The sequence below is a fragment of the Trichoderma breve genome, chromosome 6 (assembly GCF_028502605.1).
Source record: "Trichoderma breve strain T069 chromosome 6, whole genome shotgun sequence".
NCBI lineage: Eukaryota > Fungi > Ascomycota > Sordariomycetes > Hypocreales > Hypocreaceae > Trichoderma > Trichoderma breve.
In genome coordinates this window covers 396,482-423,309 of record NC_079237.1, presented here as the reverse complement: position 1 = coordinate 423,309, position 26,828 = coordinate 396,482, and the positions used below count along the sequence as shown (strand labels likewise).

The 26,828-nt window shown below is 49.9% G+C and overlaps 4 protein-coding genes across 4 annotated transcripts; 1 reads left to right on the top strand and 3 right to left on the bottom strand.

The window, feature by feature from the left end:
- Positions 1-94: 94 nt before the first annotated feature.
- Positions 95-1,677, bottom strand: T069G_09039 (initiation factor 2 subunit family domain-containing protein; the record flags this gene model as incomplete). Its single annotated transcript, XM_056176249.1, has 2 exons — positions 95-1,466; positions 1,556-1,677. 2 exons carry the CDS (start codon positions 1,675-1,677, stop codon positions 95-97), a joined length of 1,494 nt encoding a protein of 497 aa, XP_056024727.1.
- A 705-nt stretch (positions 1,678-2,382) lies between these two features.
- On the bottom strand, positions 2,383-4,638 carry T069G_09038 (fungal zn(2)-Cys(6) binuclear cluster domain-containing protein; the record flags this gene model as incomplete). Its single annotated transcript, XM_056176248.1, has 4 exons — positions 2,383-3,244; positions 3,300-3,471; positions 3,646-4,478; positions 4,529-4,638. 4 exons carry the CDS (start codon positions 4,636-4,638, stop codon positions 2,383-2,385), a joined length of 1,977 nt encoding a protein of 658 aa, XP_056024726.1.
- A 3,001-nt stretch (positions 4,639-7,639) lies between these two features.
- T069G_09037 (l-lysine 6-monooxygenase (NADPH-requiring) domain-containing protein) lies at positions 7,640-9,381 on the bottom strand (the record flags this gene model as incomplete). The annotated part of the gene is made up of 3 exons (XM_056176247.1): positions 7,640-7,717; positions 7,769-8,348; positions 8,399-9,381. The coding sequence occupies 3 exons, from the start codon at positions 9,379-9,381 to the stop codon at positions 7,640-7,642; spliced, it is 1,641 nt and encodes a 546-aa protein (XP_056024725.1).
- A 2,608-nt stretch (positions 9,382-11,989) lies between these two features.
- On the top strand, positions 11,990-26,726 carry T069G_09036 (AMP-binding enzyme domain-containing protein; the record flags this gene model as incomplete). The annotated part of the gene is made up of 3 exons (XM_056176246.1): positions 11,990-12,942; positions 12,995-26,405; positions 26,481-26,726. 3 exons carry the CDS (start codon positions 11,990-11,992, stop codon positions 26,724-26,726), a joined length of 14,610 nt encoding a protein of 4,869 aa, XP_056024724.1.
- Positions 26,727-26,828: the final 102 nt, after the last annotated feature.

Genomic DNA, 26,828 nt, shown 5'->3' with positions numbered 1-26,828 from the left:
CTGTACATAGCTGGTTTGATGATGCTGATGGTTGGTCACCTGGAAAAGAACCCATACACATATGTATATACACATTCTGTATACATATATCAGTTCAAAGATGGTCAAAGAACCGGCCAGCCTTTTGCTGCACCTCCCGCGCCCATGCTTCAACATGTTCCGTGCCCTCGGCGCCATCCTCTGTCAAATAGACATCCACCAGCCTCGCAGGCACCCACTCGAAATACACATTTGTGACACTCACGCCCTGTAATCCCACCTCCGGACCTAATATCCCCTTCCAGCCGCGAATGAGCTCCTCGCTGTCGTTTTCCTCATGGCCTGGAGGATCAAACGGCAGCACTTTTTCCTTTTCTGACAGCACGACGACTTTAACCTCTGGAGAGACGTGTTTGGCGGCGAGCACGGCGGGGAGGGAACCGGTTTTGTTGCTCACGTTGCCGGTCTTGTCGATGAGGTCTGCGCCGAGGAGGAGGACGTGTGCGTCTTTGGAGGCGAGGGCGGCGCTTGCGTCTGTGTGAATGGTGATGCTGCTTTTGTTTTCGGCGTTGAGGGAGGAGAAGCGGCGTGCGGCGGTGACGCCTTCGAAGAGGGGGCGGGATTCGAGGATGTGTATGTCAAGAGGGCGAGAAGCTGATTTAAGAATGAGCGAGATTGACGCTGTGATTGTCGAGCTGGATGACAGAGTGACGATTTTGAGGGGCTTGGTGGGTGGGAAGGGGAAAGTTTTATCGAGGAATGAGGAGAATGCAGTTGCGATTTTGGTTCCCGATTGGTGTCTTTGCTGAGCGAGGTGTTTGATTGCAGCGCAGATTTCTTTGATGAGTTCTTTTGAGAGGGAGCTTTGGGTGGTGGATTGGAGATGTTGTTCGATGAGGGAGAGGCTGGAGAGGACGACGCTGAGGATGGGTGCTCCCATGCTTTCTCTACCGTTCTTCCATAGATGCCAGCCTGTGAACTGGATGTTCTTCCACCATGTTTCTCGATTGCTTGTGTCGATTCGGGGAATCACGTCGAGATATATGTTCAGTGCTGTAGACGCCAATTGTCTCGCGCCGCTCTCATGGTCCTCTTGCAGTGTTTTCAGTCCAGCTGCCAAAAAACCACCAGCATCTTTACCCAGATCAATGTCAAACCACACCCTCCTCAAACTTTCCTTAAGCCGAGGCACTCCTTGAAAAGACTCATCGTCAGTGACTTCATCGGGGTCAAACCACTTGTACCCCTCATGCTCCCAATCAATCGTGATGCCCTCTTCGCCAGCGGGTTTCAGGATAAATGCAAAGGGATTGATGGTCCATATGCGGCCTACTGAGGGGTCCGTAAAGGAATACGGTTTGCCCTGTCGGAAGAGCCGTAGAGAAGACGCTGTGAGGGTGGTTTCCTCGTGGAGTTCGCGCCAGGCGGTTGCGAGGGGGGAAGCGTCTGAGACTTCGACGCCGCCTGAGATGGGGGCGTATTTATGCCTATTTATGAAACATGGTTAATATAAGCTGAAATATATTCATGAAGAATAGGGATTTGATGTGAACTCATTGAGTGGGAAATGTCATACTGATATGTATTCACCTCCCCGCTCCTACGAAACAAAGCCACCCGCGGCTTATTCGAATCATTGCCGTCTGGAAACTGAAAGATGAAGCTGACTGCCACAGCTTTTTTGGCCAACTGCGACATGGTTATTTTCTTGTGCAAAATTGTTTGGAATCTGGATATTGGAAAAGGCATTGAAAGAGTTGAGTTGTAAAGCTTTCAATGCAGTAGTTGACGGTTGGAGTTTAGTGAGGAGTGGCATGACATGACATCACGTTGAAGCACAACATACTTTATACAAAAGGTAATATTAATGGTTTTCATCCGTCTGCCATAAGGCATGAGAACCATGGGAAATTATCTACTTAAATAAAAAGATTATTTATATTATTCAACAATCTATATATTCATCGCATTTGGATTCGACTCAAATTACCTTAGCAATAACGTGTAAAGTCATAAAGTGGCAGTAAACTGCAAAAGGATACAACTTTCAGCTCCGCGTATTGGAATGTGATTTCGCTGGCTGAAAATGCAGGGGCAGAAACACAATCTCCGAACTGGTGGTGATATTTACGGAAATTCCCCGAAACACCGAAACAGTAGTCATTAACCTGCACGCTTATGCACATCCACCAGTTTCCTTATTTTCACTTTTATTCATTGTTTATCCTTTTGAATGTAGTCTGTATCTACCATTGAATGCTTTTAAAACAAAAGAAAAAACATAAAAAACTGCCGTGGTGGTATAGAAAAGTCATCATCGCCATGCACCATCCTCGATCGATCACATAGATCAGCCCTGCGAGGGAAAATAAAAAATAAAAAAAACTTCCTCCCGTCTTCCCATCACTGCATGAATCCACTAAACAGGCCTGTATTGTACATGGGCGGCCACTCATCGTCCACCCAGGCCACCAGCTCGTCGTAAAGGGCATGGTCTTCGCCGGTTTGCAGGACCGGCATGGAGTAGTCCGTAGGCGTCGTCATCATCGGCGGGGCAAATCTCTGCCCAGCTAGCCCGGCATTGTTCAACTCCTGAGTCTGCACCATCGAGTCCATCAACCTCCGTGCTAGGGCCCAGAGATGCCGCAGAGAGTTTGACGAAGCCTGGCCAAAGTTGGTGATGCCGTCTTCTTCCAGCTGGATCCCAAACATAATGTCGTTGCTTCTTGCCTCTCTTTCCTCCTCCGACACTTCTTCATCGGATATCAGGTCCTCCAGAATGAGGCACACGGTGGCATTGAACGAATAATGCTGTTCAGCGTGCAGCGGCGACTTTCGGCTGAGGTTGAGCGCTGCCAGTTGTCGTCCAAGACGAATGTTGCGGCGCGCAGCCGTGATGCACAGCGTCAGATGCTCCGAGTACATCATGTTAGTCTCGGTTGTCTGCACCATGAGACGCTTGGCTATCGACCTCTTGACAGCACCGAGGAATAGCGGCCGGATGGCCAGAATGAGAAGCATGTTGTACCTCATGTGGAGGAGGCAGCAGGCAGGATCATTGCTCAGCCCGTCAGGAGAGAGTTGCAGACGAGGTGGAAGAGTCAACTGCCACTGTTGTAACATCCAAATGGCCTTGTCAGGCTGTGTGGGCATTCCTCCTCTGACTGCTTCCCACGGAGCGATGCGATACGTGTTACAAACGACATAACCGGAAATTCGCGAAAGCTCGACGTGAGCCCTGAGTCCCGCAGCGGGCGGCATCGACCTATAACAGCAAGTTAGCAAGCGGCCTTTGGGAAAGAAATTGATTCGCAACTCACGGAGCATCGGCAGGCAACTGGATCCGGATGGCACCGTCCATGATTATGTGTGGCCGTCCCATCAGACAGCTCAACCACCGGTCCAGAATATATACGGTCCAAAACACTCGCTTCCCCCTTTCATCAGCGACCCCTCGATGGATGCCTAGCATGATACAAATGTGCATGGCGGCTGCGACATGCATATAGGCGGCATCTCGTCTATTCATCTCAATCAGATAGGCTGACATGAGACAGAGAGTGGCAACATCGCCAATTGTACAACACCGTGTTACGTCCAGGGGATTGCCCACGAGTATGGCAGCACCGGCAAAGTACGCTTCACTAAGTGAGGGCGTCGACGCACTGAGCGCCTCTTTTGATGAGGTGCCGGCCCGGATAATGTTAGCCAGAGCGGCGTGGTAGAATGCCAAGTGACGGAATTCATTCATGTCCGCCTCTGGAGCGGATGACGGAGAGGCGGCCTGAGTGGGAAGGATGTCGAGCTCTCCAAACCAGTAGATGCCGCCGCTGGGCCATTCGCCATTTCCGTCCTGGATCAGATATCTGAGCTTGGACAATAGAGCGGCAAGGTCCTCGCTGGAGGGCAACGATATTGGCTTTGAGTCTCGATCGACCAGCGGGCGAGAGTCTGCGGTGTAGTATCTCCCCAGACTGGACAAGAGGGTACTTCCGTCCTGCCCCTGAGACAGCTGCGGTTCCACCTGTGTGAGAGGCAGCACAGCCCCAAGGAGCTCCTTTAAGTGATCGAGAAATGTAGCGCCGCTGGTCTCTCCAAGGTAGCCCACTGTGTCGTTGGGATCCTGGACAAGATGACCGGGTGTCTGTTCGTCTTCAGGCTCAGGCTTGACGGAAGGGACACCCTGGAGATGGCTGCTGCCCTCAGATGGAAAGGACTGGCTGGGGCTAAAGGCACTGGCGCTGGGAGATGGCGACAGGCCCTCTGGCGTGGCAGAGGCGAGACTGATGAGCTCCTGTCGTCTAGAGGGGTCGGGAATGGCCTCCTGAAGCGCCCGCTCATAGAGCTCAACCTTTTTCCGCAACTCTTCCAGCTCGGCGCGCGGGACGTTGACTTTTTCGACGGGAACGGGGTAAACGCACTCGCGGTTGGAGGCGGAGCACTGCGAACAGGGGGTTCCGCCAGAACACTTGACCCTTCGAACATTGCAGCTGTTGCATCTGGGTTGGGTTAGCAAAGACGCTGGATTTCAGGAGAAAGGCAGAAGTACGCAGTGGCAACTCGTTTGCGGTGCTCGGGGGCCACTTTGTGACGGCGAGGGTTGACGGGCAGCCGCTGGCTCGAGGGCCGTCTGCTGTCACTGCCACTGTCGAGTTGCATAGTTGGTGATGATGATGATGGTGGTGGTGATAACGACAGTGTGAGATCAGGGGAGAGGGAGAGAGAGATGCTCTGGATCCAGCCAGGAGTGTTTATGCTAGCCACCCAGACTCAGACTCAGCAAAGCAACAGACATATACGCCCGGCTATATGCCTCTCTGGCCTTGTCCCGAAGTTCTTAGTCGCGGCGCGAGGCTGGTGGGCCTGGCGGCGGCCCGCGACGGCAGTACGTGGGACGTACGTATGCGTGCGTATGTGCGCTTGTCGATTCGGTCAATCACAATCACGATGGCCTCACCAGGTTCAAGGTCAAGGGGAGGAAGAGCAGCCGAGCAGCCAGGAATAGCAGTAGCAACATTCGGCCGACCCGCCCTTGGTCACATCCGGCCGGACACGAGATTCGCCGGGCAGTATCTCGATTGGAGACTGTCAGATTGGATGGGGATGGATTGGCCGACGGCGTTGATTTGATGATGATTCATAGCGAGCGATTCGCAGCCCGTCTCCATCTCCGTCACCGCCCAGGGAAGAGGCTGGTCTGGTCTGTGTCTCATCGTCATGCGAAAGCCGCCTCGCACGTCGCAAGGCTGGGGTCCTGGTTCTTTTGATCTGATCTTGGCTCTGCTCGTGTTTGACGTCGAGCGCGGGGAGAGGCTAAAAAGTGGGCGATATGGGAACAGGATCCGGTGGCTAGCGATAGAGTGCGTAAGCTTGGTGAGTTAGGTTGTTAGTGGCAGCCCGGGCCTGGCATTCAGTGGCATCAGTGGCAGAGTTTCAGTGGCACTTGGATTCGTTTTAGGGGACATTGGACTGGATGACCACGGATTGCTCGTATCAACGGGCTGTGCTGTGCTGTGCTGGGGCTGGGCTACGGAGTCTGTGGAAATTACACGGTACTTTTGATGTTGATTGTTATTATTTTATTATTGACTCTATATTGTTCATAATTCTACAAAGAAAGCAACAGCCTGGAGTATCAAGCAGCATCGCAGCCTCAGCACCAGTTGAACGTAAAGGTACTCCTCCTCCTATCTGGGTACTGAACCCTTGAATATCGGGACAACAGCCAGCCTCTCCCACCCCAATACGTGTATGTGCCCATATAATATGTGCCCAGAATGGCAGACAGCAACTGCACCGTTCCATTCTGACCTCACAGGGACTAGCAGCAACTGCTCATTATTCCGATAGGGCTCAGCTCCTGTCCAGGGTGTCGTCAGTTCCCCCACCCGAGTCCAGCGGCTACCGGAGACTCCCTTGGGCCTCGATTGGCTGCATCTTGTTGTTGATGCTCTACTGTCTAGAGTCGTCAATGCGGTTTACACTAACAAGCTGAGTGCTGCTCGTACTACTGTACGTCAAATCTGACAGGGGTTCCATTAGCATGGATTGTTCAATTTTTTTCTTCTTAGCGGACCCCTCTCTCTTTGATTCCATGACTATTTTCAGCGCCCGGTGACGAATGCACTCTATCTAGCTACGCAAGTGTCTTCGCGGCCTCACCCGCATCCATCTGCCCAACCTGCCCGATTTGGGTCTCGAGATGGAGCCGTGTGGGAGCACTCGCTGGTTACCCTTTTTGGATTGGAATTGAACATCATGGCTCTCCAACTGGAGACAAGCTGTCAGGCACCGTCTCATGCGATCAATAGGGCTCTGCGGGAAGCACAGCCTCGGATCTTGCATGCACTTGGCACGGAATCTGTACCTGCTCAGCCACTGCTAGGCAGAGCTGCTAATGTGAGAGAACCGCAACATACATGCACCTACACATACATGAATTATACATATAAGGCAACGCCGATGCTTCTTTGTCTGGAATCCAACCGTTTGCTCCCAAAATCCCAAAATCCCAGCTTCACAGCGTCTTTTTTTCCCTCATCCTCCTATACGATTATTTTGTCAGCTGCCCACGCAAGGGCTACGGTGAATTACGTCTCCCAGACGGGCACTCGCGTCACCATGCAGCCAAGCATCCACCATATTGCGCGTCCATCTCGGTCATCGTCCTGATTACAGCACGGGCATGCGGCCATTCTAATCGCGCTGCGCTGTTTTGCAAAACTCCGCGGACAGCGCTCGAGTCTTTTCTCACTAAGCTCCAGAAAAAGAAAAGGCGTCTGTGACAAAAATAAACATTGAATTCCATGACCAACTAGCAAAAACTTGAGTATTTTCTTGTGCCCCGAGTCTTGACGGCAGAACCGATGCTGGCTTGTGCCACTTCTTCAACCGCCAACCGCTGGCGGCGTTGCTTGGCACCGGCTCGGAACGCCACTGTAAATGATGTTGCCATCGGCCAGCTGCGTTTTCGATTTCGTACTGGATGATAGGAAAACAATGCTGCTTTTCTTTGCAGCTGTATGAGGTAATACCTGTTGTGTTGTGTGTAAAAGCAATTTTGGTGGTTTATATTTAGGGTAGCTGTACAAGTTCATCCAAGTACAGGTATCGTAGTACATCGTAGGAAGCTGGAAATCATGTGAGCAGCCCTCAGTTGAAAGGAAACCGCCACCGGAAAGAGCAAAACAGCTGCCAAGAGGTGCTAATTATCTGGATTACAAAAGTTACTGTGGAAAATCTTTCGATTCACATCCTACAACCCACTCAAATACGCAATACGCAATACGCAGCAAACTACAATCTCAATTCAATCCTGACCTCGAATCCGTCATCATTCGTCTCTGCCCTACCCTAGAATTGAGGCAAAAATCACCATTTCTCACGCTCTCGTTCCAAGTGACGGCCATCTGTGCCAGAGAAAACAAAGTCTTATTGCTGTTTGTATAGACCAAAAGCCATAATCTCTACATGTGTGATGTGATGCTAACAAATCGCAGCCTACCGTCACAAAATGATTTTACGCCGCCAAGGAAAAACTCAATCTGCCATAACCTCAACCACCTACATTTCACCCCCAGCCATCTCAACACTTGACTTTGTCCAAGGTCGTTCTCGTGGGTATCTAATGTGTTCCGCGTCCGTTTTCATTTTTTATCCATCATTGGTTGCTGGGAAAGATGGAGTTTACAATCTCTGCCGACCGTGTTGCCAGCACCGACAGGAGAGTATCGCTCAGCTGCTTGCCGTTAGCACTGCTTCTTTCACTAAGAACATAAACTCGACTTACCCCGTGGGTGCCTTCGCAGCATCCCTGAAGCCAGACGCCCGACTCCTTTGCTACTGATCCGGGCTTGTACTTGACTTGGTAGTCTCGGCCAACTGACAGCTTGCGCTCGCCCTGGTCGGTCTCGACCTTCCATCCGGTGATGCCCTTGTTATACTCTTGGCCAATTGGCGAAGCCTTGGGCAGCATATCCCAGGTACCGCGGAGAATCTCGACATGCGCATTGCGCTGGTAGCCGGTAGCAGCAATGAGTAGATCCACCTCGAGAGTCTCTTCATCGACAAGGTCGACAAAGCCTTCAAACTCGCTGTCTGAGACGTGCTGAACCTTGAGCTCCAAGGTATCCTCCCGCGGCTCAATGCTAGTGATCTGACGGCCACCCATGATTCTATGAGGCCACTTCTTCTCATCCGTGCCGAGGTCTCGCTTTTGTTCGTACTGACGCTCATACATCTCCTCAATGAGATTTAGTCTGACAACACCATAGTTGGTAGCCCGAGCCTCAGCCAAGAAGTTGTTGCGGTGCCTTGCTGACTTGGGGAAGATCGTGTCAATGTATTCGGGATTGAAGACTGAGTTGACACTGCGAAGAATGTTAGCATCCTAGCCTGGGCTTTACCACGGTAAACTTACAAAGGAGAGTCATCACTGGGCCTTAGGAACTCGGGTCGCATCACCAGCGCTGTCTTTGAGTTTGGATACAACGTCTGGATGTTGTGGAAGATCTCTGCAGCGCTTTGGCCCGCACCGAGAACGGCGACACGATAGGGAGCATCCTTCTTGGAAAGGATTTCTGGTACCATGTAGGCATATTGGGAGGAGTGAATGATCCTGGGATGCTTGGAAGGGAAGCTCTTTGGGAAATTTGGCTGTCCACCGGCGGCAATGAGAACGTTGCGGCCTCGGAAGGTCAGCGTCTCACCAGTCTTTGAATTTCGCGACTGCACCGCAAATGTGCGGACCGCGTCTCCCTTTTTCAACTCGGGAGAAACAGACACCACCTCTTGGCCATACTGAACCAAGTGCTCAAAATATGATGCACACCAGCGGAGATAGTCTTCGTACTCTACGCGTGCTGGCAGGAAGGTGTCCAGGTTGGTAAAGTCTACCAGCCGTCCATTGCGGTGCAGGTAATTGAGAAACGTAAACTCTGACCGCGGATCCCGCAGGGAGGCTAGATCCTTGATGAAGGAGATTTGCATCTTTGCACCGGGGAGGAGCATGCCCGCATGCCAGGCGAAGCGGTTCTGCTTCTCGATGAATAGGACCTTGGGGGTTGAGCCACCGGGCAGTAGCTGCTGGCCCGAAGCCACCGCATCATGAAGAGCGACAGCTACAGCAAGACTGGCGGGGCCAAATCCGACACAGATGAGGTCAAACTCGGAATCCGAGGCCGATTGAACTAGGAATGGCGACTTGTTCTTGTGCATCTTGCGTCCAGACTGATGTCCGTTGGTCAACGGCGCGGGGCTTCTGTTGCTCTGCTCAGTCGCACCAATGATGTATGGCGAAGAGCTGTCGAAGCCGCCGTGGTGAGCTTGTTCACTGCCGTTTGGCGTGGCTGGCTCGCTGCCGTTTGGCGTCTCATTGAGCGTAACTTCGCTGTGGGGAGACATGGTGACGTCGAAAAAGGTAATGTTTCCGCTTTGGGTGAAAGAACGGTGACGTTTCTGGTGAAGACTGACGGCAATTGAGCAACGCTTCCGTCAGGGGATGGAAGAGGAGCAGGAAGAGAATGAAAATTAAGGAAAAAAAGAAAAAGGTGAATACAGGGAGAGAAAGAGTGACTCGATTTCTCAATTTTCGTGTTGTATGCCCTTGAGATTATACACAGCAAAGCTGCTTGTTAGTGGTGGCTGTCTGTCTGACTGACGACGCTAGGGCAGAGCTGCTGGAAAGCTTGTGAAAGTGGGAGGGGCCGTTCGAGTCGCTCAGCCGTGGGACGGGCCTGGAGTTATACTTTCCGCTCTGGTGCCTGGCTCGAGGAACAACCTTTTAGTCTCGCCTATATCAACTCGGATTCCGTGCTGGAGAATCGCAGGAGACCCGAGACCAGCCGCCCAATGGAGTCTTGCGGAGAAGCACACATGAACATGGTCCAATGCCGGGTTGGCATCGCTCCGTACACAGTGTAGCTTGCGAGCTAGCGCAAGCAGGCATGTACAAATCATGGATGCATGGGCCCATTTGACACCCTGTCCAGCTCGACGGTGGGATGGTTTCTGTGACTACTATTTGCACATGGGTCTTGGTGATGATCACGGCAGTTTGTCCCCAGTCGGCCGGATCTCTCATTACGCAACAAACCAGGAATTGGCCCCGACTCCATCGGTGATATGTTTGCTGAATACAATGCCTCAATCATGATGATCTATGGTCCTTGGGATACAATTCAGAGCCTTTACTTTTCAATAGACTGTAGATACGCTCGCTCTCCACCCTCTCTCGTTTATCCTACGGCAAGCCGACGGCTTGTCTCTTGTGCAGATCTGGACCTTCTTAAACGAGTCCTCAGGAAAATCCGGCTCTTCTTGGCAACGATAGCGTGGGCTGATGCAATTTTGTTTTATACGCCCTCACAAGCCGGTCCAGGTTTCGATGAGGCGATCAAAACTCGATGAACCAATCCAATGCCTCGAACCCTCCGCATAAAGGCCGATCTATGGACCGACGACGAGTTTGCGACAACCAGGACTCATTTAAAATCATGTGCGTCTAGGCCATCAGTGGATGAAGCCGCTGCGAGGACGGAGGCAGGCCCCATAAGAACAAAGCGTGGTGGAGATTGGACTGAGGGAATTATCTGATCATCTGATAAAAACCGGATCTGATAAGATCAAGGCCCGTGGTTGGATCCGCATCCATCCGTCGCAATCCAAGGGCCCTGCGCGCTGCCGCCGTGGAAAATTTTTTCTTCTTTCTTCAACAGGCCGTCCGAACATCGCGAGCCGTTTTTCACGAGTTTTCTCTTAGTATACCCCTCACTGCTCCGCCCGAGGGCCAAAAGTGAATCACCGCCCCGTTGCACACACTCAACGGAACGCAGCGCGTCTCCCCTTGCATGGAACCTGGGCGCAGTGCATATATCCGAAGGACACAAAACAGGGCACGCAATCGTCAAAAGAGGGGGATCGTTGTATTGCTCTTTGTGAATTGGAAAAGACCGAGCCCCACATGCGTATTAACGAGGAGGATTCTCTCGGCTTGTTGGAGACTGTTGAAGCCTCCGGACGGCGGATCGCCAGCAAACGCACAGCTAGTGGTTGCTCATGTCAGACAAGGCGGCCGCCCCTCTTCGGGGCCAGATGCTGTGTAACCCACGGGACTGGCTAGCGAGTGAGTGAGTGCCTGGCGGTGGCTTTGCTTTGCTTTGCCTTGCTTTTTATTCATAAGGCTCTTCTCTGACCTCGTCGGATGCCTGTCTTTTGTGACGCTGACTTTTCGCTTCCTCACTCTCACCGTTCTTCACCGTCTCTTGCTCTTCCTTGCTTGTACCTGGTCCGAAAATCATTTCTCTCATTGACACCCGTGACGCCATCGTTACCCTCTGAGAGCGAAACCTAACCTTTCGAGCTAAGCGAAGCATAACGCGCGTGCGTGTGGCAGCCGAACTCCGGGCCCTGCTTTGCAATAAGGCTAAAGCTGCATGGTAAAGAACCATTCGGACGAACTATATCAACCGACATTTCCCATCTGTGCACCAGCATGACAGCGAGCGGCTACGACAGTGTCGCAAACTGACGATTCGATTGGTGGCGGCCGCATCTCCTTACGCCTTGCTGATTAATTGCGCTGCTCTGAGAGGCTCGTTTCAGCCCCAGCTCATGCACGATCTAGACGCATTACCGTTGACGGCAGGAATCACGAGCCCCGGAAGCTTCATCGGCGAATCATCGACATGCCAATTCGTCGATAACTTGTCTCACACTCTCTTTCTACACGTCGCGTGGCTCAGTCTTGGCTAAATGGCGCGCGGGCAGTGCAATTTGAGTGACCAACGAACGTGAGGGTATTTCGCATATGGGACGGGCCGAACGTGATGCAAACATTTTCTCGTAGGTAGATTGCGTCTTGATGTCTCTGAGCATTTCATGGCCGTGATTGTGGAAATCAGCACTTGGTTGGCGAAAAAGGCTATTCTGGCCAGGGTTTTCTGACAGTCTTGAGAGACATTTTGAAAAACATACACGCACACGGCCACACACACACACAAGACGGTGCACGATGGAGGCGCCCGCTGACTTATCTGTGCTTAACCCACACCCGACACTATTACCCGGCCCGGATCTCCTCCATCATCTTATCAGACAGCCGGACGACTCAATAGCCTTGGACTACCTCGGCAGGAATAAGCGCGTGTCATTCTCCTATCGCCAGCTCCATGATGCTGCAGATGCCCTGGCGGCCAGGATATGTCGTGCATTTGGTGAATCCAGAGATGAGTTTGTGGTTCCAGTTCTGGTTCACCAGTCGCCACACTTATACATAGCCTTGTTAGCTATTCTTAAGGCAGGAGGCGCATTCTGCCCGCTCAATGTAGATGCGCCCCCGGACCGAGTCAACTTTATATTGAACGATGTGTCTGCGGCCGTGGTCGTGGCATCCGCGGAGCTGGCCTCCCGTATACCTTCGCAAAGCGCGGTAAAGGTGCTTATAGTTGAAGATGAAGAGGAGCCATGCCTAGATAGAGACTCTGTCGACTGTCGTGCCCCCAGCACAAGGGACTTGGCGTATGTCATGTATACATCTGGTTCAACCGGAGTTCCCAAAGGCGTTGGCATCTCGCACGCTGCAGTAACACAGGCACTGCTAGCCCATGATCAGCATGTGCCAACGTTTTCTCGCTTCCTCCAGTTTGCCGCCCCGACATTTGATGTCTCGGTGTTTGAAATCTTCTTTCCGCTGTTTCGGGGGAGCACGTTGGTTAGCGTCGATCGAAAGGAGATGTTGAACGACCTGCCAGCCGTCATTTCGGAGATGGGCGTGGATGCTTGCGAACTTACACCGACGGTAGCGGCAAGCCTTTTGCGGAAAAGAGAAAATGTCCCAACGCTACGGCTGCTATTGACGATTGGTGAGATGCTCAATGAGCCTGTAATACGAGAATTTGGCGGAAGCCAAGATAGGAAGAGTCTGCTATGGGCCATGTATGGGCCAACAGAAGCCACCATTCACTGGTAAGTGTATTGAAGTTCACATTGGGTTCGTATTATCTGACAGGCCTTATAGTACTGTACAAGAAGAATTCACCTCTACGTCTTCAATAAGAAATATTGGCGTACCGCTACCCACCGTATCGTGCTTCATAATTGAGCCTGCAGAATCTGCAGAAACGAGTAGAGACGTCAAGATTCTCCCCAAAGGAGAAGTTGGAGAGCTTGCAGTTGGAGGATACCAGCTTGCCGATGGGTATCTCAACCGACAGGAGCAGACGGCTTCCTCTTTTATACCTTCACCTTATGGCTTAATCTACAGGACCGGAGACAAAGCGCGCATCACCGGTGATGGGACCATAGAGATTTTTGGGCGCTTATCCGAGGGCCAGGTAAAGCTTCGCGGTCAGCGGCTGGAACTGGGAGAAGTTCAGTCTGCTGTGTTAAAAACCCCTGGATGCCACTTGGCCGTTGGAGCTGTCATTGATTCCATCCTGGTTGTATTTTGCGTTGCGGATACTGGCGTCACGGAAGACTTGATCATGAACCATTGCCGGAGCTGGCTTCCACAGTTCATGATGCCCGGAGAGCTGGTGCTAATGGACGAATTCCCTCGGCTGCCGAGTGGTAAAGTCGACACCAAGAGGCTCAAAGAGGAGTTTATTGAGCAAAAGGCTGGAAAAGGTCAGGGTAATTCCTTGATTGGCCTGTCTGACATTGAAAAGACTATCCTGCGAGTCATATCGGATACCCTGGGAGCTGAAGCACATTATGATATGACTCTGGCTTCCGCAGGAATCGATTCTCTCGTTGCCATCAAGTTGGCATCGGCACTTCGTTCGTCGGGGTTCAGCGTGAGTGTTGCGGAGCTGTTGAGCATGCAGACAATTGCGCAGCTATGCTCTACAGTACGACCTCTGTCATCTCCCGTCCACAATGAGGCCCCATTGGTTGACATCCATCTCGTGGATAAGTGGGCTCTAATTGAAGAGAGCAATACTGCTCTGCAAAACGACTTGGAGCTCGTTGAAGATGTGCTGGTGTGCAGTCCACTTCAAGTGGCCATGTTATCAGAGACGGCGCAACGTCCGGAAGCTTACTGGAATGAGATAGAGCTCGAGACCACTCCTAGAATTACTGCGACGACAATACATGACGCATTTCATCTGCTTGCGCAGGAAAGGGATATTTTACGAGCAGGCTTTGTTAGCTGGGATGGCAGCTTTGTATCACCAATATTCGCATCATTACGATTTGATCAGATAGAGATTGTCGAAGAATTTCGTCGGCCTGAGTTTTCTGGAGAGGAAGGACTACTCCGTCCGCTTCGAATACAGATACAGCAGGCTAGAGCCGACGCAGGTCCACGCGTTCTAATTAACATCCATCATGCCATTTACGATGGCTGGTCTATGGATATTATACTCTCGGATCTAACTGATATAATTTGCGAAAGGCCATTGCCTCATCGACCACAGTTTTCAAACCTGCTTGCATATACCAGCAATATTCCAAGAGATGAATTGGACAATGCAAGGTCATTTTGGGCTGAGTATCTCGTTGATTGGAATAAGCCAGGTCGTCCGAAGCTGAATGCCAGGCCAGTCGAATTGGATGAGACGTTATCTCTCAAGTCACAGCTTGACATCTCTTCAGAGGTAGCTAAAGATGCTATTACGAATACAAAATATGGCGCTCAAGTCTATTTTCAAGCGGCTTTGGCTCTCATATGGGGCAGCATCTTGGGCACGTCGGATGTTTTGCTGGGTTCGGTGACATCTGGCCGAACCATTCCGGTAAAATATATTGAGGAAATTGTTGGGCCAAGTATCGCATCACTCCCTCTCCGGGTAGATATCGACAACGCTGCTGCGATTTTTGATGTCTTGCGGAGTATCAACGAGAGTAATCGAAAAATCATGGAGCATTGCCTGTTGCCGCTGTCAGAAATTCGGAAGCTGTCAAAATTGCAGGCGACTGAAAGTCTATACGACGTGTTATTCGTCTACCAAGAATCGCTGTATACAAAGAGTCGCAAGGAGGCGGCTATTAGAGAAATTCGACACTTGGACCGCCTGGAAACAAAACTGCTGTTGGAAGTGGAGCCGAATGATGCTGGATTCTCGATACAGGCTACATATCATACTGATTGGTTTCCGTCGACCATGGTAGAAATACTGGTGGAGCAAGTCAAGGCGGTTTTCCAATACATCATCCAGCATCCTGATGAATTGGTTCGGACGGTGAGAGAAGCCATTACCATAGAGGCATCTGTCGCAAATACTCGCCCTGAGAAACTACAAGACGAAGTTGATCTTGCTACTTTATTCGAGGCCGTGGCTGCAAAAACCCCTGAGGCGGATGCCATCTGTTTTAGCAAATCACCCTCAGAAGTTCCTATGATTACGGATACCATGTCATACGAATCTCTGAACCAACTCTCCAACCAGATTGCTCGCTTCCTGTTGGATCCAGGAGTCGAGCCAGGTCAAGTCATCGCCATCGTTATGCAAAAGTCGCCCCTTCTTTACGCTTCGATTCTTGGAATCGTCAAGGCAAGATGTGCATACCTGCCTCTTCTCCCGTCTACACCGATTGAGAGAGTGAAGGACATCTTTGGATCAGGAAACATTAGGCATTGCGTGGTAGACATTGCCTCCATACAAACGCTTCGAGATATAGCTGATGTCCAGTTCTTGGACGTTGAATCAGCTCCGTTGGATGGCTTTGCAAACAATAACTTGGACATGACGGTGGATACGTCGAGGCTGGCTTATGTGATTTACACCTCGGGCACTACAGGCGTGCCAAAAGGTGTGGCCGTGAGTCAGAAAAACATTGTAAACAATGTTACATACCTTGCGTCGGTATACCCCAGCGCTCAGAGAAAGGCCGGTCGACTATTACAAGCCTGCTCACAGGCATTTGATGTATCCGTCTTTGAGATTTTCTTTACTTGGCACGCTGGGATGTGTCTTTGTGCTGCTGTCAATGATGACTTGTTTGAAGATCTGGAGCATTCGATCCGCCAGTTCCAGATTACACACCTCAGTTTGACGCCCACAGTGGCGTCACTAATTGATCCCAAGAATGTACCCGACGTTGAGTTTCTGGTTACAGCGGGAGAACCCATGACTCTGTCTGTTCTCGATACTTGGGGAGACTTGCTGTGGCAGGGATATGGGCCCTCGGAGACGACAAATATTTGCAGCGTTAAGCGAATGAAGCCGGGCGAGTATATCGAGCATCTCGGCTGGTGCTTCCCCAACACATCAATCTTTGTGCTTTATCCAGACGGCCTCTCCACTGTTCCCATCGGCTGGATAGGCGAGTTTTGCTTTGGTGGAGAGCAGGTCGCTGATGGCTATCTGAATATGCCAGAGCTGACGGCGGAAAAGTTTATCAATCACCCGGATTATGGTCTCATTTACCGCTCTGGTGATATGGGAAGGATGCTTCCGGATAAATCGCTTCTTATAATTGGCCGTATCGATGATCAACTTAAGCTCAAAGGCCAACGAATTGAAGCTGGGGAAGTTAATAGCGTGATAACTACTAATTCATCGATCCATGCTGCGGTGACCACGTTGGTTAGACGAGAAAATGGTGCGGCGGATCAACTTGCTTCATTCTATACGTTCTCCCAAGGAGCAGCCGACGAAGTGTTCAAGACACTGGATCCTGACACCGAATCTCATCGTTCTTTATACGCCACTTTGTTGTCAAAATTACCGTTGTATATGGTGCCTTCGTATCTGATACCAGTCTCTCGAATACCCCTTACATCTAGCGGCAAGGTTGATCGGCGAAAACTACAGTCTTGTTTCGAGACTCTCCCTCAAGAGTATCTTGAAACCATTTCCAGCACTGTAACAACACAGGATGACGCAGAGTGGAGCGAATCGGAAACAAAGATTGCAGAGGCTATTTCACGGTCCTTGGGCGTGCCCCGATCTGACATTGGTCGGTGGACGCCATTTGCAACAATCGGCTTGGACTCGATATCGGCAATTAGTGTCTCTCGCAGCCTCAATTCTCAGCTGGAGCATCGGGTTCCTATTTCGGCAATTTTACAGCACTCGTCTGTCGCACAGCTTGCGCGCTTTGTGCAAGATGATATGAGAGGAAATGGCCCTGCAAAGCACGTAGTCTTTTTCTCCGACTCCTTCACTGAGCAAGTCCACAAATCTTTTGCGCAGCAGCCGTATTCGATCGGTCAAATACTACCATGCTCTCCCCTGCAAGAAGCAATGCTATCTCAAGGCAGCTATTATAACAGAATTCTTTTGCGCCTTCATCGCCCTGGTGATGACATGAAGAGCTACTGGGATGAGATGACGAAGCGGCATAGTATTCTCAGAACATGCTTCGTCACTACTGATGATGTTAAATTTCCAATTGCCCAAGTTATTCTGGATAACTGGATCATTCAGTGGAAGGAGTTTACTGTTGCTACCTCTCTCAATGAAGCTGTCCATCAACATTTGGCTACCGTATCTGAACCCTTGGACACACAAGTGCCGCCTCTCTCTTTTGCCATTATACAGCAAGATGACTCTATCTTTTTATCCTTTATATGCCATCATGCCCTCTATGATGGAGTGGCAATGGAAAATCTTTGGAGAGAAGTAGAAGCACTGGCGCATAGAGAACAGTTACTTCCTCCCGTCTCTTACAGCCCCTTTCTACAAGAAGCGCTGTGTCTGCCTGATGATGTTGAGAGCTTTTGGAACAATCATTTCCGAGGCTATGATCCCTTGAATCTATTCACGAGGCCTTCAGGAAGCCAGATCATTCAATGTACACATCGGGAGACTCTGGAGGTATCGTATGGCGAAGTTAAAACCCGGCTGAGATCTCTTGGGGTGTCATTACTCTCAGTATGTCAGGCAGCTTGGGCAGATACTCTTGCAGTCTGTTCAACTTCCACCGACGTCTGTTTCGGACTCGTCATGAATGGCCGCACATTGGATATTGAAGGTCTCGACAGATTGGTTGCTCCCTGCTTCAACACGATTGCCATACGAAAAGATGTTTCTACTTCTTCTCGCAATATCGATCTTGCCAAGTCGTTTCAGCGTCTCAACTCTGATGTTCAAAGGTATCAATTCTCGCCTCTACGATTGATTCAGAAACTTGGCGCAAAAGAGGGCCGTAGGCTCTTTGATACGCTGCTGCTGCTTCAGAGCCCCTTGCAGGACATGGATGCTGGGATATGGACACTTGAAGAGGATAATGGAGATATGGATATCCCAGTTGTCTGCGAAGTTGTTCCAAATTCCAGCTCAGACTCTATCGCCATCAATATGCATTACGACGAGGGTGCTCTCAATCGGGATGTCGCATCAACGCTTGCCGAGATGTTCAAAAACTTTTTCCAAACTATTTTGGATCATCCTTCTGCTGCTCTACCCGATAGAAGCCATCTGCAGCCTGCTCATCTGTCTGTGTTAAATATTATTACTGCAAAGAGGAATACTCTTGTGGCATCAGAGGAACTTGAGCTGAATGACGCGGAATGGACAGAGTTGCAGAAACAGATTCGCCAAGTTCTTTCAAGTCTCTCTGGAGTACCAATCCAGAAGATTCATCCTGAAACGAGCATTTTCAGGCTGGGGCTGGATAGTATAAATGCAGTGCAAGTGGCTGCCATGCTACGGCGAGAGGGCTTCAAGGTGTCTGCCTCCGATGTCATTGAATGCCAGACTTGTGTTAAATTGGCAGAGAGGATATCTGCAGTCCCCAAAGACGGCAAAGACGCATCTGGATACAACTTTGACGAATTTTCCCAGGAGATTTCGGCTCAGATTCAAGACAAGGTGTCTGATACTGCGACCATAGAGGCGGTTCTTCCAAGCACGCCCCTTCAGTGCGCAATGCTGGTGTCGTTTATCCAGTCTCGAGGGCAAAATTACCTCAATCTTTTATCGTATGCAGTGGACAATACTATTTCAGAGGACGATCTGATCAATGCCTGGAAAACCCTTCGAATTCACTATCCTATGCTTCGGACAGGATTTACTGCAGTCCAGCATCGACATAGCTCATTCGCAATGTTGAGGTATTCCGATACATCAGAATCTATGAAGACAGTCAATCACATATTCTGTCTGGAATCACAGGATAAGCTTCAAGAGTGGAAAGAAAAGGAAGCAACGGCAATCTTAAGCAATCTCCATCTCCCGCCTTGGAGGATCTCACTGGCCAAGACTGATGGCGGCCTCATGATGAACGTCCTGGTACACCATGCTCTCTACGATGCTCAATCTCTTGATCAGATGATGGGTGACTTATCAAGGCTTTTGGCTGGGCAAAAGATCGATCAACAATCTATTGAGCCTGCATTGAATGTTATTCTATCCAGAAGCCTCAATGATGAAGGCGCTGCGCAAGAATTCTGGAAAGAAAAGGCCGAAATGGCAGTGGTAAACACTTTTCCCATTATGACACCTCTGCGAGAGGATGAGAGAACGATGGTTTCTCACGAAATCAAAGCTTCTATGACGCTTTCATCCTTGCAAATGGCAACCACGAAACAAGGAGTCTCTATCCAGGCAGTCATCCAGGCTGCGTGGACACGAATTCTTTCCTCGTACTTGGGCGAAGAGTCTGTTGTGTTTGGCGTCATTCTCTCTGGCCGTGGCATGGAAGAGACACGGGATGCGCCGTTTCCTTGCATGAACACCATTCCCGTCATTGCGGTGAATCAGCCGTCGAATACCGAGTTGACTCGTTATATGATGGATTACAACGCCAACGCACATAGGCATCAGCACACTCCTCTAACTCAAGTTCAAAAATGGCTGGGCCACCCTGCAACACCTGTGTTTGATACACTTTTAGTTTACCAAAAGCTGGAGACTGAGTCTGGCATCACGAAATGTTGGAAGCTTGTGAATGACGATGCAACTGTTGACTATCCAGTGTCATTGGAGGTTAAGCCGCATAATGACGAGATCCAGATTTGCATCACATTCTTCAGCGATATACTACCAAGAGAACAAGCAGAGTTGCTCGTCAGACAATTCGATGCAATGATGACACACATTGCTACCGAGCCTGACGGCGACGAGGATGGCATCTACCGATTGAAGCCGGATCTTTTTGCAATAACACCTCCCGTCTCACCCGAGCTGCGTGCTCCTGTGCAGTTCCTGCATCAGTTTGTCGAAGAAAGAGCCATATCACATCCTGATGATGTCGCTCTCGAGTTTGTTAGCAGATTTGATGGCTCCCGTCCGGTGAAGCAGGTGTGGTCTTATGCTGAATTCGATGCGATGGGCAATAAGATGGCCAACTTGCTAATGCAGGTTGCTCCCATAGGGAGCATCATTGCGATTCACTTTGACAAGTGCCCAGAGGCGTACATTTCTATTCTCGGAATTCTCAAGGCTGGATGTGCCTTTGTTGCGCTTGATCCCAGTGCTCCTAGCGATAGAAAGGAGTTTATTCTCAAAGACTCACTGGCACCTTGCTTGTTGGCAACTAACGATGGTAACATCGATTTTGATACAGACGTCAACGTTGTACGTATTGATCTTGAAGATATTGAACCGATTTCTGATCAGCCACGCGACCTGCGTGGTGCTTTCACTCCTGATGCGACATGCTATTGCCTGTATACATCGGGCACGACGGGAACTCCAAAAGGATGCGAAATCACACACGACAACTGTGTGCAGGCAATGATGGCTTTCCAAGAGCTCTTCAAAGGGCACTGGAGCGATGATTCTAGATGGCTTCAGTTTGCCGCCCTTCATTTCGATGTCTCTGTCTTGGAGCAATACTGGAGTTGGTCGGTCGGCATTACGGTTGTTGCGGCTCCAAGGGATCTGATCCTGGATGACTTGATTGCATCCATCAACAGCCTGGAGATTACACACATTGACTTGACGCCAAGTTTGGCTCGCCTTACTCATCCAGATGAGGTGCCAGGCCTGTGTAGAGGTGTGTTTATCACGGGTGGCGAGCAGCTCAAGCAAGAAATCCTGGATGCCTGGGGACCAAAGGCAGTTATTTACAATGCATATGGCCCAACAGAGGCGACGATCGGCGTGACAATGTACCAGAGAGTGCCCATTAATGGAAGACCCAGCAACATTGGAAAACAGTTTCTCAACGTGGGATCCTATGTTTTCCGCAAAGGAACCGAGATTCCTGTCTTGCGAGGCGCCGTTGGAGAACTCTGTGTTTCTGGAAGATTGGTCGGTAAAGGATACCTGAACCGCAAGGAACTTACTGAAGAGCGATTCCCGACGCTTTCAGAATTTGGGGAAAGGATTTATAGGACTGGCGATCTTGTCCGTATCCTCCATGATGGCTGCTTTGACTTTCTTGGTCGCGCGGATGATCAAGTCAAGCTCCGTGGACAACGTTTGGAGATTGGCGAGATTAACCACGTCATTCGCACTGGTGTGTCCGAGATTAAAGATGTCGCGACAATTGTCATCAAGCATGCATCCAGCGGGAAAGATGTTCTCGTCTCGTTTCTCGTAGGCGAGCAGCAGCCCAAAGCTGTACTGGCTCCGTTGACGGACGAGGCGAATCTGGGCGCAAAGGCCAAAGAGGCATGCCGAGCAAAGCTTCCGGGTTACATGATTCCCACGTATTTCTTGGCCCTTCCGTATATCCCGCTGTCTCCCAATAACAAGGTTGAGGCGAAAGAGTTGAAGAAATTGTTCAACGGCTTGTCGCATGAGCAATTGATGGATCTGACGGCACCAAAGGCTGCTCCTCGATCTGTCAATGGCGAAACAGGCCATAAAGTGATACAGATTCTGTCTGATTTTACGGGTGTCGCCTTAGAGACTATTGATGGCGAAACAAGCATCTTTGACCTTGGAGTGGACTCTATCAGCGCTTTATCACTATCTACGCTCTTTAAGGAACGAGAGTTTGTAGCATGCTCGCCGGCTATTCTACTACGAAATCCCATTGTCGCAGACCTTGTTGCAGCGCTCTCTGAACAGCGCTCTTCATCTCACAAGGACAGCCGCGTGAAAGAGTCACAGCAATTGATTCAGGCATATCACCATCGATACCGCGCCCTTGCGTGCAGCGTCTTACATCTTCAAGGAGAAGATATCGAGTACATTGCGCCATGTTCGGCACTGCAGCAGGGAATCATTTCCAAGTCTGTTACTTATGAGATTCGAGGTACCTACTTTAACACGTTTGTACTGAATTTGAGCGATGATGCTTCAGAAGACCGAATAAAGGCAGCTTGGACAGAGCTAATAGCTTCTGAGTCTATTTTGCGAACGGCATTTGTCAACACCACGGAGGGCTACGTTCAAGTCGCATTGAAGAATCAGGATTTACGCTGGATTGAACAGACTGTGCAGAACGACAAGGATACCAAAGCGTTCTTGGACAACCAGTGGCAGCAATGGGTCCAGCAAAACAGTGAACATATTATTGCGCCGCTTGGGGCGATTCTAATAAAGGGACCTAGCTTCAAGAAACTAGTCATCCACATTTTCCATGCAATATACGACGGGAATAGTTTCGACTTGATGCTGAAACGGCTAAAGTCTATCTATGCTGGGAGATTTACGATACCATCTCCATCATTTATGGAAGCGCTGTCTCATGGCCCATTATGGAGACACGATGACTGCCGCAAGTATTGGGAAAGCCATCTCCAGGGCTGGACGAGTTTTTCGACCCTTCAGCTTTCATCTCCACACGATCGTGCTGCCTCGGTAACTCGAATCATTGATGGGAGTCCTTTGGAGGATGCTCGAAGGAAACAAAAAGTCACTTTGCAACCAGTCATCATGGCACTGTGGACATCTGTTCTTCAGAAATATTACCCTGATGGGTTAACCGTGGGCCTGATTGTCTCTGGCAGATCAATAGATCTTCCTGGAGTCGAAAATACAATAGGTCCGCTCTTTAACACTATGCCCTTCTTCAACAAGACGCTGAGTGGCCAAAGCTGGGCGTCACTCATACGGAAATGCAGCGAGTTTAGCACAAGCATATTGCCGTTTCAACACGTTCCGCTCAAGAGTATCCAAAAGTGGTGTGCTGGCGGTCGGCAATTATTCGATAACCTCTTTGTGTTTGAGGTGGAACGGAAGACAAGGGATCGGTTCCCAAATCTTTGGCAAATAGAGGATGGGCCTTTGAATCCAGATTATCCGCTAGCATTAGAAGCAAAATGGTTGTTGAATGGCAATGTCCAGCTTACTCTTGTTGCACAGCGATACGTGGCGGATGAGTCAAAGCTCCAAGAAATGCTAGATGAGCTTGAAGAGAATATTCGACTCATGGTTGCTGATGTCCCATTCCCAAAGTCTGCTGAAGAGGACGGAATACCACTTTCAGTCGAGCAAAATGGGTTCAAGTCGGCGGATGACGAGAATGACAAAACCTTCGAGTGGACCGATCAGGCTCTTGGCATCAGAGATGCAATCGCCTCGCTTTCCGGCCTGGATGATGCCGAGATTTCGGCTGCAAAGACGATTCTCGAACTTGGCCTGGATAGTATTGATGTCATCCAGCTTTCCGCGAGGCTCAAGCAAAAAGGCATCCTGTTGCCAGCTTCTCAAATCATGCGTCAGCAGACAATTGCAAAGATGGTGGCATCTATTGAGACACAGCACTCTGGAGAACTATCCAATGACGATACTGACAAGAAATTCGACGAACTTGAGCAGAAGCTCTGGTCATACGTCAAAAAGGTCGGGTTGAACACAAGTGGTGTAGAAGATGTGCTACCGCCAACGCCTCTTCAAGAATCTATGGCTGCGGGGATGATACACTCTGACTTTGAGTGGTATTTTAATCACGATGTTCTTGAAGTTTCATCAGAGATCGACGTTGAGAAACTCCGAGAAGCATTCTTTGTCGTCATCGACCGATCGCCGATTCTTCGAACGGGATTCCTTGAAGTGGATGATTTGCAGCTCGAGATGGCATACTGCCAGGTTGTGCGTAAGCACTGGAGCCAGAAGATTGAGAGTGTTCAAGTGAAAGTCTTGGGTGAGATGAGCGCTCTCATTGAAGAGGCAAAACAGATCGCTAGGGCAAACAGCGGAGTTGATGCTCTATTTCAGCTCAAATTCGTGACGTGCAAAGACAAGACGTTTGTTCTTGTGTCGATTGCGCATGCTTTGTATGATGGATGGTCGCTGAGTCTGCTTTATCGAGATTTAGAAACGGCGTACCACGGCGAGTTGCAGGCGAGAACATCTGCAAAGCCATTTCTCAAAAGAATACTTGCCTCGGCCACCGATGATGCCAGTCGATTCTGGGCTGGTTATCTCGACGGTGTTGTGCCATCGATTCTCCCTAAACAGCCGGAGGATGGCATCAACAAAGCTCTGTATCGCACAGAATATCCTGCAAGCAAACGAATGTCCGAAATCTCTTCCTTCTGCAAGAAACAGGGCATCAGTCTGCAAGTGCTGTGCCAGGCTTGTTGGGCTCTTGTGCTTGCTCATCGGATCAAGGCCTTGGATGTAACGTTTGGCGTTGTCATGTCCGGGCGCGATTTTGAAGGAGCTGAGGATTTGATGTTTGCTACAATCAATACGGTAGCGCTCAGGTGTATTCTTCATGGAACCTCTATGTCCTTTTTACGATACCTTGAGGCAAGCATGGCAGATATACGGGATCATCAATCGTACCCTCTGAGAAAGATCCAGAATGCGGTGCAGTTGTCCAGCGGTGAACTGTTCAACACGCTGTTTATGCTACAAAAGTTTCCATACAGCTCATCTGCAAATCCACTGCTAAAGTCCGTCGATGGTACTTCGGCAGTTGACTATCCTGTGAGCGTCGAAGCCGAAGCTGTTGGCGATCATCTCGTTTGGCGAGTCGCTTGCCAGTCGCAGTTTATTTCCGAAGATGGGGCTGAACAGTTGTTGGAAGATTTGGACCGAGTTTTGGGGTATCTGACACACTCGAAAGAACTCGAGATACTCTCATTCGAGGAAAATCGCGTTTCGATAGCTGGATTGTCGTTCATTTCGCTGGCTGGGGATGTGCCTCTGACTAATGGTGAAGGGCAAAGCCCAGCTACTGAACAAACAGCGGAAGAGCTTGATGAGACTGCGCTGGCGATTCGGAAAATCCTCAGTTACGTGTCAGATATTCCAGAAGAGTCCATCAGGCCCCAGAGTAATCTCTATCATCTCGGCCTAGACTCTATCAGTGCCATCAAGCTGTCTTCTCTCTTGCGCAAAGAAGGTCTCTATCTCAACCCCAGAGATTTCATCAGAGCGACGAGCATCGGCCAAATGGCGCAACTTGCGACGCCTCTGCAGACAAACGGCAACACTGTTCACCCGAAAGAAACGGCGTGGTCCCCTGAAGGCATTGATGTTGATGAACTTTTTAACAGAGCGCATATTTCCAAGGACAATGTCGAGGCGATTCTGCCAGCGTTGCCTATGCAGGTCTACATGATCAGTGCGTGGCAGAATGCAGAGGGCAACGTCTTTTACCCTGAATTTCGGTATCTAGTCGAGGGAATTGCCAGTGTTGAAGACGTGCAGTTGGCTTGGCAGTCACTTGTTGCTCAGACCCCAATTCTGTGCACTGTCTTCATTGCAACAAACTCTCCCCAGCAACCATTCTTACAGGCCATTCTCAAGACCAGTCACCAGTCCGTTGATGATTCTGCCGTCAAGCCAATGGTGAGCCTCGATGCTGTGAGAAGAGACGAGGGCAAAATAGCAATCAAGCTAAAGATTCACCACGCACTCTACGACGGCGTCAGTATCCCAGTATTAATAAAACGTTTGTCAGAGCTGCTCAATGGAAACGCTCTCGCGGTTGAGCAAGGAATTGAAGAATGGTCAAGATATACCATTCAGCCATCACTTGAAGATTCCCGGCAGTCTCGCAGAGCCTTTTGGACATCATATCTACAAGGCTGCTCCTCAGATGGCGACTCTTCTGCCTCTATTATGGCTGGCAAGCGCCGAGTATCGCATTTACGACGGTCCGCAGTATCGAATATCGCGTACCTTCTAACAGCGGCCAAAGACAAAGGCATCAGCCTGCAAGCACTCTTCTTTGCAGCATATGCCAAAATCCTTGCAGCAGGAAATACTAGAGTGCCAAGTGATGACGGAAAGAAGATTGTCGTGTTTGGGATTTATCTTGCCAATCGAACAGATGAAGCTCTTCCTCTGACTTTCCCGACACTCAATCTCGTTCCTTTGAGAGTTCAACTGGCACCCGACGACAGCATTCTCGAAATTGCCCACATGATACAGAACGACATTCACCTTATTGCTGCTGAAGGCCGTGCCGATGTCGGTCTATGGGAAGTTGCAGCTTGGACCGGAGTCAAGATTACTTCGTTTGTCAATTTTCTCAGCCTTCCCGAAGCCATCTCCGAAACATCAAACGGCAATTCAACAAACATCGAACTGATTCAAGTACAAGACGAAGAGTTTGCTCAAGAAACGGAAGAAGAAGTAGTGTTTCACCCATGTCTGCAGAAGAATCCCGTAAAAGACGCGTTTCCTGTGAGTATTTCCACGGCACTCGCCCAATTTACCACATATTTTATAGACTGCTAATTCTAACTTTACGTAATATAGGCTGCAATAGACATTGAAGCATCAATACAAGGGAAAAGTCTCGATATTGGAGTATTCGGGTCTCGTCAACGCCTATCCGACCAAGGCGCGATTCATCTGGTTGACGAGATTGTTTCATATTTGGAGGAACTGAATGGCGAAGAAAGCGCAGAGAATGGCGAAGACAGCGCAGAGAATGGCGAAGACGGCTCAGAGATGGAAGCATGGGCATCGACTTGGGTGACTGGCAACAGCAAAAAGAAATGATTTCATATGCATGGGTGGAAGCATTATGGGATACACATACGGATAGAGAGCAACATTTTTGTCATCATCAGCCAACAGTGATAATGTCAACTTGACGGCTCT